The following is a 13,578-nucleotide window of genomic DNA, read 5'->3' as shown; positions in this document are numbered from 1 at the left end:
ATGTGCCTGCAACCAAGGTACATGCCCTTGACTGGAATCGAACCTGGGACCCTTCAGTCCGCAGGCCGACGCTCTATCAACCGAGCCAAACCAGCTAGGGCAAGTCATTAATTTTTACTTCTATTCTATGAATAATATAATAATTGATGCATTCTAATATCAATTGTTATTTAAATTTTTTGATGTTTTTAAAATATTATAAAGTGTTGCTCAGAATATTATGTACAGTGTACATCTGCAAAAGTTTTCCCAAGAGTATAAACCTAGGATTTAATTTCTAAGCCATAGAACACGTGCAATTTTAACTTTATATCATCACAAAGATTTTTTGAAAGGCTTTGTATCCATTTATATTCCCACTAGCAGTATATGACAGTTCCTGTTCATTATTTCTTCTCTAACACTTGATAGTGACAGTCTTTCTAATCTTTGACAATTTGGCAATTGAAACATATATATATATATATGTGGCCCTCCACCCACAGCCCCTCCCTTCCCCTCTATCCCTCTCCCTTCCTCTCTGTAAAAAATCAATAAAATATATTTTAAAAAATCAGTTGGAAAGTAAAGACTGACGTGAAATATTAACAATGTACCTGAAAGAATCATTAATTTTTAAAATCTTTTTAAAAATGGGGTGTATAAAGGTGATACTTCACTGAACACCTTGTCCTGCATTAATTCATCTGGGCTTGGCCTTGAGAAACATTTAAAATACAGAGCATGAACGAAAGTCATTAGAATTTTCCTAGAATAATGGCACACATTCAAAGGAATAGTTAAAAGTCTTAAATACCTCATTAGCACATCCTATATAATAAAAGCCAATATGCTAAGTGTCAGACCATTCATTCGATCAGTCGCTATGATGAGCACTGACCACAAGGGGGCAGACACTTCAACCAGTAGGTTAGCTTGCGGCTGGGTCCGACCAATCGGGACTGGGCGAGATGGGCTGGATGTGCCCTGGGGTCCTCCTCTTTATTGTTGAAAGTATAACATATGACCCCCTTTTTTCCCCCATTGATCTCTTTATTAATTCTAATAATTTTTAAGAGGATTCTTTTGAGTAGTTTTTATAGGTAATCGAGTCATCTGTCAATAAGGATATCATAAAATAACATGATGTCATATATAATATTGTTATAATAAATTTAAAAGTAAAATATAATGTGTAAGATTTGTATTTAAACATTTTATGCAGTACCTTTAAAAAGTCTTAGGGTTAATGTTATAGTAGCTTATTAAAATATTTTGAAAGGTTTTCCTTAAAATATATTTCAGGATATATATTATAATTATAAACAGCAATGAATTTAACCATTCATTACAGGTTTGGTAGAATTTACCTGAGTCTGGTCCAGTTATCTCTCTTGGGAAAGGCAACGTTAACTACCCTTCTGTACTTGGTGTTTTCAGATTTTAAAGTTCTCTTTGGTAATTTTGGTAACTTGTATTTCCTCTCCAATCAACCATTTCATCTTAGCTTTCAAATTTGCAGAATTAAGCAAAAGAGTCTATTGAAGTCTTTTAATGTTCTCTAAATCTCTGGTTATATTTCTACTAGAGGCCCGTTGCAGGAAGATTCCTGCAAGAATAGGGCTTCCTGCAGCTGGAGCGAAGCAGAGAAGGGAGTGAAGCCCGCCCTTCTCTGCTGCCTTGCTCCCTCCCGTCTCCGCTGCCTTGGGACACTCCATCGGTGGTGGAGCAGAGTGGGCGGATCGTGCCTCGCCGCTCGGCCCCGCGGCCCCCAGCCGGGTGACAGGGCCAGACACTCGCCCCACCCCCCGCCTCCCCCGCCACCTGCCTGGCCAACAGGCCTGGACACTTCAGCGGCGGGGCTGAGGGGACTGGGAGCCGCCATCAATGGGCACTGCCATCTTTGTGACGGAATGATGGCTAATTTGCATATTACTCTTTTATTAGCTAGGATTACCATAATTCCTTTGTGCACTAGAGTTCTCTGCCTTTTTCCTGATTAGGTTAACTAATAACTATCATAGAAGTGTTGTTGTTGTTGTTTTAATCCTCTCTTTTCAACATAAACTGATGAATAAAAACAGATCCAGAGACAGAGAAGCATTGATCAGACCATCAAACCTCAGAGAGAAGGTATGGGAGGGTGGGAGTTAAGGAAGAGAGATCAAACAAAGGACTGGTATGCATGCATATAAGCCTAACCAATGGTCACAGACACCAGGGGATGAAGGCATGAGTGGAAGGTGGGGGTTTGGGGATGTGGGGGCAATGGGGGAATAAGGACACATATCTAATACCCTAATCAATAAAGAAAATTAAAAAAATAATACTTTACTATATTTGGTCATAGGTTCCATGAGAATTTGATATAGTTTAATTTCACTAAAGATAAATATTTATATTTATTGAGTTCAAGGAAATTTTTAGTAGGAAATTCAATGGTAAAACATAAGGAAATTAGGAAGAAAATCATATTACATTCAAAATCTTCCTATCAGACTTATACTATTTTTATTTTTCTGATAAATTCCATGAAACCTGAAGTAGGTCTGTTGAGATGGAAATTATTTCTCCTCTCAGTGATCCCCATAGTATTTTATTAGTATATTTCTTATGGGTCCATCATAAGTGTCAGCTATTTATTTTACTTGTCCTATATTTTATGTAATAGGCTATATGCAATATTTAATATTATACATTTTTATGTTTATAATAATTAATATACAAAAATTTACCCTCCTATCTAAATAAATTACTTGAGGACACTGGTACAACATACATTTTTACAAATCCTCAGCAAGTACCAACGAAACTTAAATATAAGACATGCTTAGTATATTTTTGCTAAAAAAATAATATTTATTTTATTTTATTTTTCTTATTGAATTTATTGGAATGCCATTGGTTCACAAAACCATACAGGTTTCAAGTGTACAACTCAACAAAATATCTGCACACTACATTGTGCACCCATAGCCCAAAGTCTTTTTCCATCCCCATTTATAACCCTTAGCCCACTTCCATGTGCTCCCACCCCTCTTTCTCTCTATCACCACACTGTTATCTGTGTCTATGTGTTTATATATATATATGTCTTTTTTTGCTTAATCTCTTATCAAAATGTCAGTAGACAACAATTTAAAAAGCAGATCATACGTAAGAATCAGACCTACTGGCAATTGCTAAGTTTGAATCCTACTGCCTGGACATGAAAGGAACAAATATAGCTTTAGAATATAAACGAAAAGGAAGTAAAATTCTGCTCTATTTGTTGCAGAATTTTGCTTATTTATTATCAGATTTAGTCATGAGCACAACCATCTAATTTTTTTGATTCAATAAAATTAGCTTATTATGCTACCCTGCAATAATGACATTAATCAAAATATACTTAAGTATATGTAACATCTATGTAATAAATGTAATGGAGGCACTCAATTATTACTTCCATTTCTCTTCCTGTGTTTTTCTACAGCTACCTCCTCACACTATGATTGTCAATACTTCTTATTTATTTGTAAAATACTAGTTAATTAAGTCATAAAGTATAACTTAAATTCAAATAGGCAAATTAGGTTTTTTAATTCCTTTTCATTTTAATACAATGATGAGGGTGATATTAATATATTCTTTTAATTTGTCCATGTATTTCTCTCATACACAAGTTTTATGGCATTTACCCTAAGATATCATACTGCTTTTCTAAATGAATGTGGGATATCTCTTGAAACAACTGAGGTCTAGTGGAAATAGCACTAGCTTTGGTATTGTAATACATGTGTTCTGATTTCAGTCCTAACACATATTCTTTACATGATCTGGGTTTCTTAATCTTTAAAGTAGAAATAATAATGCTCACCTAATAAAACTGTTATATATTAGTGAATATATACATCTTTCTATAACAATAAAAGCATAATATGCTAATTAGACCAGACGTCCTTCCGGAAGTCCTTCCAGACGACCTTCGGATGAAGCCGCAGTGGGGGGTGGGGTGGGGGAGAGGGGCCATGGCATAGATGGCCGTGGTGGCAGGCGGGGGCTGAGGCAGAGGTACCTGCTGTGGTGGCAGGGGCCGAGCCCCTTGCAAAAATTTTGTGCCATTGGGCCTCTAGTGTCGAATAAAAATGGAGAATGTGACACAAATGTAATGTTGTATATTTATCATCATAATATGTCCAAAAGGCAAATTGGTCGTTTTTAATCCTTATTCCCAACACATCTAACTCAAAAAATAATAGTATGGATAGTAAAAAGTTAAGCAACAATATAGGTAAACTAGAGGCCCAGTACACAAAATTTGTGCACGGGTAGGGTCCCTAGTGGCTGCCAGCTGCCGGCCGGGGCCTTGCTTTGTTCCATGCCAACCCTGGTGGTCAGCGCACGTCATAGCAAGCGAGCGAATTCTCGGTCGGTCGAACTCCCAAGGGGACACTTTGCATATTAGGCTTTTATATATACCTAAAACTCTGACTGGTGATTTCTGGAAGCATAGAGGTGGCCCTTGCTCCAATCAAGGATGATCAAATTAATCAATGAAAACAAAAAGCCCTAAAGTTCTTCTTTAATGTAGATTATCTCCTTTTAACAAGTACCGCTTCTTTAACATAGTATTTTATTTTATTTTATTTTATTTTTTTTTAACATAGTATTTTAACACACAGAGAAAATTACCAGAACCTTGCTATATGGCTGGTGAGGTAAATATAAGTGACTTTCATCATCTGTTTGAAGTTTTAACAAGGTATTAAGCTACTGACCCACTAAAATGAATGTCCAATTTCTAACTCTATAATAATTTTCAAACAGATGTTAACATTTTACTTTGTTGTTCCTTAATATTTGTCTTTTGAATCAACTGTAAGCTTCTTCTGGTGTAAATATTTTCTTTCATGCCTTAGCTTTTTGATCACTTTATTTTTCCTGGCTAATGTTTCACATTTTGCTCTTTGATACTTTCTGTTCAGACCCTTTGGGTCTAAGACTTCAAAGTAAGCAAGACCAAATGGCAACATAAGACCAATTCTATCCAAGTATTTTAGATTCAAAAGTTGTTCAAAAATGCTTGATGTACTTTAAGAAAAATCACTTCCTTTTTTCTATTCATCATTATAACCTAAAGCACCTTTAAGTAAAAGGTAACAAATTAATTTTGGTTTATGTTATACTTTTGGGATTCTCTCTCATGCCAAACTGATTCAAACAAAATGAAGAAGCAGAAGGAATCAAAAGATAATTATCACATATAATGAAGGTACTAGATAGAGCTTTATAGTGAACGTATTTTTTATTATAGTTAAAACATAGTACAGGCTATTTTATTTTATTTTATTATTGATTTCAGAGAGGAAGGGAGAGGGAGAGAGAGATAGAAATATCAATGATGAGGGAGAATCATTGATTGGTCGCCTCCTGCAAACCTCCTACTGGGGATTGAGCCCACAACCTGGGCATGTGCCCTTGACCAGAATCGAACCCAGGACCTTTCAGTCCCCAGGTCGATGCTCTATCCACTGAGCCAAACCTGCTAAGGAAAGTGTACGCTATTTTTACAAAATAAGTTTTAGTGTTTGTAACAACAATTATTTGTTGCCTATGACCACAAGTTTTGAAATGCAAAAGTTCAAAATTATGAATTTATGCACCTTAATAAGTAGGTCATCAAAACAAAAAAGAATCCCCAATAAACCATGAGCCTCTTGAGGATAGGAACCTATTTTTACTGATTTTTATCTATCAGCGGCCAGAAGAGAAGGTTCTCAATAAATATTTTCTTAATAAACAAAGGAAAGAATGACTAAACAGTTTATTTCAAGATTGGCTATGTCCTAACAAATGAAAAATTAAAGTAAGAAATCTACAATTTAAATTTTAAAGATATAAGGATAATTTATAAATGAGACCTTTTAAAAATTATCTAATTAATTTTTTAAGCAGAAACACACTCCATTACTCTGATACACAATTCTCAGTGATGGAGTGATTTTAGAGATTCCAAACAGCAAAACACAAATAGATACTATTAAAAACACCACACAACAACTGAAAAGTATGATAAAGGTCCCTAGATTATGAAATGGTATTATATCAATTTTAATTTCCTGGGTTTGATAATTAGTTTGTGGGATGTACAAAAATATCTTACTTTAGAAAATAGAAGCTAAAATATTTAGGTGTAAATGCCATTTTATGCACTAATTACACTTAAATGATTAAAAACTATATTTATACACACATACATAAATATGTATAAGAGAAAAGAAAAAGATAAAGCAAATGTAGTTAAATGTTAATATTTGAGGCATCTGAGTAAGGGGTATATAGGAATTCCTTGTACTAGTTTATAACTTCTATGTATCTTAAATAATATCAATTTTAAACACTGAAAAATTATATTTTTAAAATGTTTAAAAAGCCACCACACAATAAATATAACACTAAGATCTATGTCAAAAGCACACCTTTGAATACAGGATGAAAACACTTTCATTCTTTTCTTAGAGGCCTGCATAAACCTGGATTTCTATACAAGAAGGGATCACTCAAACTTAAACACAGACTTTCAGTTATAGACGCTACCCCTAATATTACCTCTGAAATAATACAAAGACTAAGCTAGAATCTTAATATGCAATTACATATTAAAAACAGGGGATTAAACTCAGAAACAAAGAAAAATAATATGAGAGTGATTTTTCTCAGTGTTTTGAGGAACACACATTAAGTGAAAATCATTAAGTGAAAATCTGGTCAGGATTCTTGCCTCACATTTACCTAATTCTGAATGAAATAAAATTAATTAGTAAAAATATAAGGTAAACAAGGTCAATAATCTGTTAGCCTCTCTGCCAATTCAATGAAAGATCAATATCAGGGAACTTTTGGATGCTGGAAAAATTCATTGTCTACTCTTTTAAAAGTATTTGAAAAAAGTAAGGTATGTTAATAAAGAAAAGCTATAACAAAGATTACAAATTTTAAGACAGAACTAAAAAAAGAAAACATATTCTTACCCAATTGGAAAATCAACATCATCACCATGAGCTGTCATGTGATAAAGTCCAAATTTAGCCAATTTAACATGTCCCTACAAAAATAAAGGAAAGAAATAACTATGAAACATTTTAATATTAGCAGGAAAAATATCATTATACATTTTATAAGTATAGGAACAATTATATAGTCAGATACATTATTTTATATATATATATATATATATATATATATATATAAATTTACCACAATTTTATTAAAAACCTACTTGCCAATGTTTAGTCTACTTTACACTTCTTACAAACATACTGTATGTATGTAAATATACATTTATATGTATGTATATACACACATATATGTATGTATATACATACACAAACATAAACACTTTTTGCTATTTTTACTTTCCAGGATTTCTGACAAAGCAAAAAAGCAAGTCTTCTTGTTTGCCTTGAATGCCTACTTAGAATATTTTAGGGTAATTTTCACAAAATATTTTTTTCAGGATGTTGCAAGTCCATTAATAACATTATAATTTAACTCTGACATGAGAGTTCTTAACTTGAAAACATCAGGTCTGAAATCATCAAATATTATTGAATCTTCTATATTTCCAACCATTTTTTATTTGCTTGAGAACAGTCATAATTATCACAAAATTGAGGTTCTTAATAAAAGGCAAATATATTTTATAAGTCCCTTAAATTTTCCCCTTTTATATATTTAACACTAAAAAAATTAAGTAGATTTCAAAATTGGGTAGTTTCCTTTATCTCAGAACTTTATTTCTAAGCCTTACAAAATGTTTATAATTTATAGAAATTCAGATTGGTTAGATACTTTACTGCTATAAACATGAAATTCATAAGTACCATATTCTCTTTTGTTATTTTTAATATCATAGGGTAACTGTACTGAAAGTCTGGAAGAGAAAGTGGGAAAAAGAGTAATCCTACTAACAGAAAATAATTCCCCAGAAAATATTCCTTCAAAACTATTTTCATATGCTTATGAAAAAGAATGAAATTATGATTATTCCTGAACATACATCATTCTTGCTACCCATAATTCTCTTAGAAGGGTTGACTAGCTTCTTACTAATCACCCATTAGATTTGCAAGTAGAGAAGCAGCACTCCAAAACAAGGGAGCTAGGTGTGAACAAGTGGTAAATGGAGAGTAAAATATAGAAGAGAAAATGGGGGGAGAAATAAAGAGGAGAAAATACAATGCAATTGTACTATGAGAAAAATATGTAAATTGAGAGGTTTTCTTAAGATGAAAGCAAATTCAGAGCAGGTGTGGATCAAGAAGCTACAATGCATATTTTTTTAGGAAATGAATGGAAGAGAAAACAAAACGGATGTCAGAAACTGACTTTTTGGGGAAAAAGAATAATGCATGTGAAAAACACATGGACTTATATAATTTAATTACATATGCTTCTTTCTAACACCACAGATGTATCAATAACTTTCACACAGTCTTTTTGTTATGAATAATCTTAAAACATATTCTTATCCTACTATCTGATTAACTGAGTGGGCTTGATTTCAGTAGCTTCCAACCTCAAATAATAAACAAACATTTAATGTATTATTTGGCAATTACCTTTCGGTCCAAAAGGATATTATGAGGAGACAGCGCCCGATGTACTATCCCATGTTTGTTCATATACTGCAAGCCCTGGAGTACCTCAAATGCTATGCACAAAACCTTTGAATAGCTACAAAGGAAACAAAAAGTCACAGATCAATTACAAAGTAGATATAAAAACCAATTTTAATGAATGAGATAAGGTTTTGTGACAAAATTCAAAGTTAGATTTTTTTTTTACTGTTCCTCTTCTATTAAGAGAAAATAGTCTATACATTTTCTAAAATATCCACTTGTACATATTTTGAGTTTTATAACTATAATAGGATTCATCTAACAAAGATCCTATAGTTTCCTAAAGGCTACACTAATAGCACATCAGTTCTCTCCTGGAAGAGAATTTAATTGAGGTGGTGTGCAACTGACATTCTGTACGTTTGGCTTTGCCAAATTGTCAGGAAAGTTTCAGATAGATGGCTGATTGGTTCTACCAAGTCAATGAAAATCATCTCTCTTGCTCAAAACAAAAATAGCTTAAGTCCCTGAAAAATAGCTACAATATATTTTATGGCAGAGAGACATGATCTTACTTTCTATATCAATCCACAAAGCGACCTCTAGTACTTTATGATTTATCAAACATTTTTCTTTAACTCTTATCTTATTTCCCCTAGGACATCTTCCACAAAGATGCCCAGTTTCTTTTATTCTTTCCCTCTCCATCTCTTTCCATTAAGAAAAAAAAAAAAATCAGACATCATTCATGCGGGGAGTTAGAAATAACATACAGAAAAATAGGGGAAACTCATTCAAACCCAATGCTCCACCCAGCATTTTGATATTAGATTTCCTTTCTATGCATTTCTTGACATTTTGAATTAAGACTTTTAAAAATTAAATTAAAATTTGCAGGTAACCATTAAAAATAATTTTTAAAAAACTAACAAGCTAAATAACAAGAGACAAAATGGAATTATTAAAAAATAGTCAATCAGAAAATAGGCAGAATTAAAGAAAAGAACAAAAGACAAATGAAACAATTAGAAAACAACTAATAGATTTTAATTCAGATGTATCAATCATTACATTAAATGTATTAAGTAAACTCACCAATTAAAAGATAAGGATGATCAGAATGGATAAGAATTAAGAAGACTCATTTATATTCTGGCTATAAGAAACCCACATTAAATAAAAGACAAATTAAAAGTAAAAAAGATGAAATAACAGATCACTAATTGTCATGGGGCTGGGTAGGGGGAATGGGTGACTATGAAGGAGGAAATTGAGTGTGAAGGATCGTAATTTTGATTATGGGTACATGACATATTTGTGCATCTGACCTTCTGCAGGTTTAAACTGTATATTAAAATGGTTAATTTTAAGGCATGTAAATGACACTTCAATAAACTGATGTTTAAAAAAGTAGGCTGAATAACATTATTTTTAAAGTTGCAAAATGACTGCCTCTTCCAAAAAATCGTAAGAACCAGAGATGAAAAACTAAAATCACTCTCTCCTCTCATCCTATGCTGACTTTCCAGAGCTAACCACCCTTAGCAGTTTCTGTTTCAATTTTTCTGGTGGTTAGATTTTTATTTAATACTAGAGACCTGTTGCACGAAAAGATTCCTGCAATAGGCCTTCCCTTCCCCTGGCTGCCTGCACCGGTTTTCCTTGGGCACCCGGGACCCAGGCCTTCGCTCCGGCCAGAGCCACCTTCAAAGCCTTCGCTGCTCTGGCCAGAGCCGCCTTCAAAAGCCTTCGCTGCTCCGGCGGGAGCTGCTTTGATCGCTGCTCCCACCGGAGCTGCCTTCAGTCTTCGCTCCGCCGCTTCCCGCCTACATATGCAAATTAAACGCCATCTTTGTTGGCAGTTAATTTGTATATCTTGCTGATTAGCCAATAGGAAGTATAGCGAAGGTACGGTCAATTACCCTGTTTGTCTATTATTAGATAGGACTAGAGGCCTTGTGTGCACGAAATTGTGTGCTAGCTCACTTCCACTTGCCTCAGCTGGCCACCCCACCCATCACCGCTCATAGCTTGCACCCTGCCTGCTGCCGCTCGTAGCTCTCCACTGCTAGTAGCTCTCTACTGCTCGTAGCTCTCCACCACTAGTAGCTCTCCACTGCGAGTAGCTGGCGCCCCACCCTGCCCACCACGAGAGTCAAGGCTCGTTTGGTCATGACGCTGTTAGAGTGTCACAACCACAGGCCTTTTATGATACAGATAATTAGCTATTCACTATGCACAATGATATAATTTATATACTTCTACAACTTTCCCATTTTCCTTTCCCAACTTCTGATGTTTATTACTTATATTGTTAATTTTTAAATGAGATTTAAAAACCTGCATTCCATTCTTGAAGGCTAACTAGGTAAATAAGTGAATATATAATATGACATATAGTGATCAAATGATAAAGAGAAAAAGTAGAAAATAGAGAACGTAGGGTAGCAGGTTGCTAATTATATATATACTAGAGGCCCGGTGCATGAAATTCGTGCACTCAATAGGGTGCAGGCCAGGCCAAGGGAGCCCACCAGTACACCATCGGGGCTGGGGAGGGACTCGGGAGGTTAGCCAGCCAGGGAGGGGGCGTGGGAGGGCTCCAGGGCATGTCCGACCCATCTCGCTCAGTCCTGATCTGCCAGACCCCAGCAGCAAGCTAACCTACAGGTCAGAGCGCCTGTCCCCGGTGGTCAGTGCAGGTCATAGCGAGCGGTTGAGGAGCTTTAGCATATCATTAGCATATTACACTTTGATTGGTTGAACAGATGACCAAGACTGGACACTTAGCATATTAGGCTTTTATTATGTAGGATATAATTACATATGTATATATAATTATATATATACTAGAGGCCCAGTGCATGAAATGCATGCACAGGTGTAGTCCCTAGGCCTAGCTGGCGATTGAAGCACGAGCGTCTGGCATGAAAGGGCAGGTCCTAGCTGACTTCTGGGCCCTGGGCAGCACCTGGGCCCCTGCACGCCCCCCTCTGCCTGAGTCATGGCGCCCGAGTCCCCATGCAGAGATGCGGTGAGCGCGACCAGATGCCATGGGCCAGGGTGCAGCGTGGGCCTCTGGGCCACCCAGCGGAGCCACATGGAAGCCGGGTGGGCAACGTGCTCTTTCCTGGCCAGCCTCGCAGAACAGCTCCTGCACAAACTCACGGTGAGCCAACCAGCCCCTGCAGTCCTGGCGGCTGCAGCCTGGCTCACCCAGAAGCCCACTGGGGCTGGCAGCACCTCCACTGCCACCTGCTGCCAGTGCCTCATCACCAACGCCCACCATGTTCCACACCGCCCCGTGGTGGTCAGTGCATGTCTTAGTGAGTGGTCAAACTCCCGGTCGAGGGGACAATTTGCATATTAGGCATTTATTATATAGGAGGATATCTTCCATTGATTTCAGAGAGGAAGGGAGAGGGAGAGAGAGAGAAACATCAATGATAAAAGAGAGTCTTGGATCGGCTGCCTCCTGCACGCCCCACACTGGGAATTGAGACCACAACCTGGGCATGTGCCCTGACAGGGAGTCAAACCTTGACCTCCTGAGTCACAGGTCGACGTTCAACCACTGAGCCATGCCTGCTGGACTCTTGTTCTCATTTTAAAGGAGAGAGAATTAAGACTCCAGAGGTCGACTTGCTCAAAACAGCCAAGTTACACAGTGGCAGAGACAGGTTCTAAACACACACTCATGAGGACTCTGTGATAATTGGTTCAGCCAGGGGCGGGTGGACAGACACTGTCTCAGGCATTTCCTCGAGGCCCTCAGATTCCCTGCCTGATCCCCCACCTTCCCTACCTGCCATCAGAGCTGAGGAGGGCAGAGGATGGAAAGGGCTGCCCGCAGTTCACCTGGGAGGAGACGTGGGAGGGGGAGTGAGGGGCAGAGCTGGGAGCACCACAGGCCCCGGGTGGGAGTTAGAAGCAGTGATCTGGATGCTGACCGCCCTGTCCCAGCATCTCAGGAGCATTTCTTTCTCCGGAAGCACCGGGCTGGTTTCAGCTGTTCTGTTCTGTAGTGTGGGAGCCTCTCTGTCCTGAAAACTGGAGTCGGACCACCTGGGCAAGCCCTTTGCATTGGACCCGGAGCCCTTTTGTGTCACGCATGACACGGGTTCCAGGCACAGCTGATCTGTGTATCCACAAGGGGGCTTCATTTTCCTAGTTTCCAACGTTTGCTTTCCATAATACTGTAAATTCTGTTTTGTTGTTTTTTGTACCAAAATAAAATCATTTGCTTGTTTCCGATAAGTACTAGTCATCTTGGGGGGAGGGGATGTGGAGGGATTAGGGCAGCGAGATGGGAATGACCCACCACCTGGATGTCACGGTGGGAGGCTGGTCATGAACATTCCACGTCCTTCGTGTGGAGCTCAAACTAAGTTCTGGGTTTTACAGTCAGACCCTCAAAACAGATGGGATCTGACCCCCAGGCCTCCCGCTGGCAGCTACTGGAGACCCTGCCTTCCTAGGGGCCGATCGGAGCATGTGGCCTCCTTCTCCCTCCCAGCCACATCGTTCTTCACACTCTGGCTTCCCTCCAGCACACCCCAAAGCCGCTACCTCGGCTTCCACAGTATCCACTGTCCCCGCATCGCCCTCGGGGAGGGTGCTGTCGCCTCCTGCTGTCTCCCTGCTTCCGCTTCCCCCTCAGTCTGCTCCTGACACAGAAGCCAGAGGGTGTGTCCCACTGCATCAGCCCAGCCGGTCCTCACCTACAGCCCCAGCGCCTTCCCCTGCACTCAGGGGACGCCAGGTTCTCATGGGCCTTTAATCCCTGCAGGATGTGCCCCCTGACTCAGCCTTGACCCCCTTCCATTCGGCCTCTTGCTCGTCCTGCTGCCCCTCCGAGGGCAGTCCCCTCTGCCCGATGCCCTTCTCCAGGCACTCGCCTGGCTCTCCTCCATCTGCCTGGCTCTCCTCCATCCATCCACTTTCCCAGTGAGCCTCCCTTTGCCCCTCCCCTCGCAGAGCCCCTATGTGGCTTCGT

At 38.3% G+C, this 13,578-nt stretch overlaps 1 protein-coding gene across 2 annotated transcripts in view; it reads right to left on the bottom strand.

Moving 5' to 3' along the window:
• TBCK (TBC1 domain containing kinase) overlaps positions 1–13,578 on the bottom strand; it is a 167,968-nt gene that overhangs the window by 114,726 nt on the left and 39,664 nt on the right. For both annotated transcript variants that reach the window (XM_006096594.3, XM_023760455.1), the window contains exons 4-5: positions 8,583–8,697; positions 6,993–7,066 (exon numbers count right to left, since the gene is read on the bottom strand). In XM_006096594.3, coding sequence (XP_006096656.1) covers positions 6,993–7,066; positions 8,583–8,697 — 189 coding nt within the window. The remainder of the gene's footprint in view (positions 1–6,992; positions 7,067–8,582; positions 8,698–13,578) is intronic.

This window comes from Myotis lucifugus, unplaced genomic scaffold, assembly GCF_000147115.1.
Source record: "Myotis lucifugus unplaced genomic scaffold, Myoluc2.0 scaffold_182, whole genome shotgun sequence".
Classification (NCBI taxonomy): domain Eukaryota; kingdom Metazoa; phylum Chordata; class Mammalia; order Chiroptera; family Vespertilionidae; genus Myotis; species Myotis lucifugus.
This window is presented reverse-complemented; position numbering and strand designations above follow the sequence as displayed.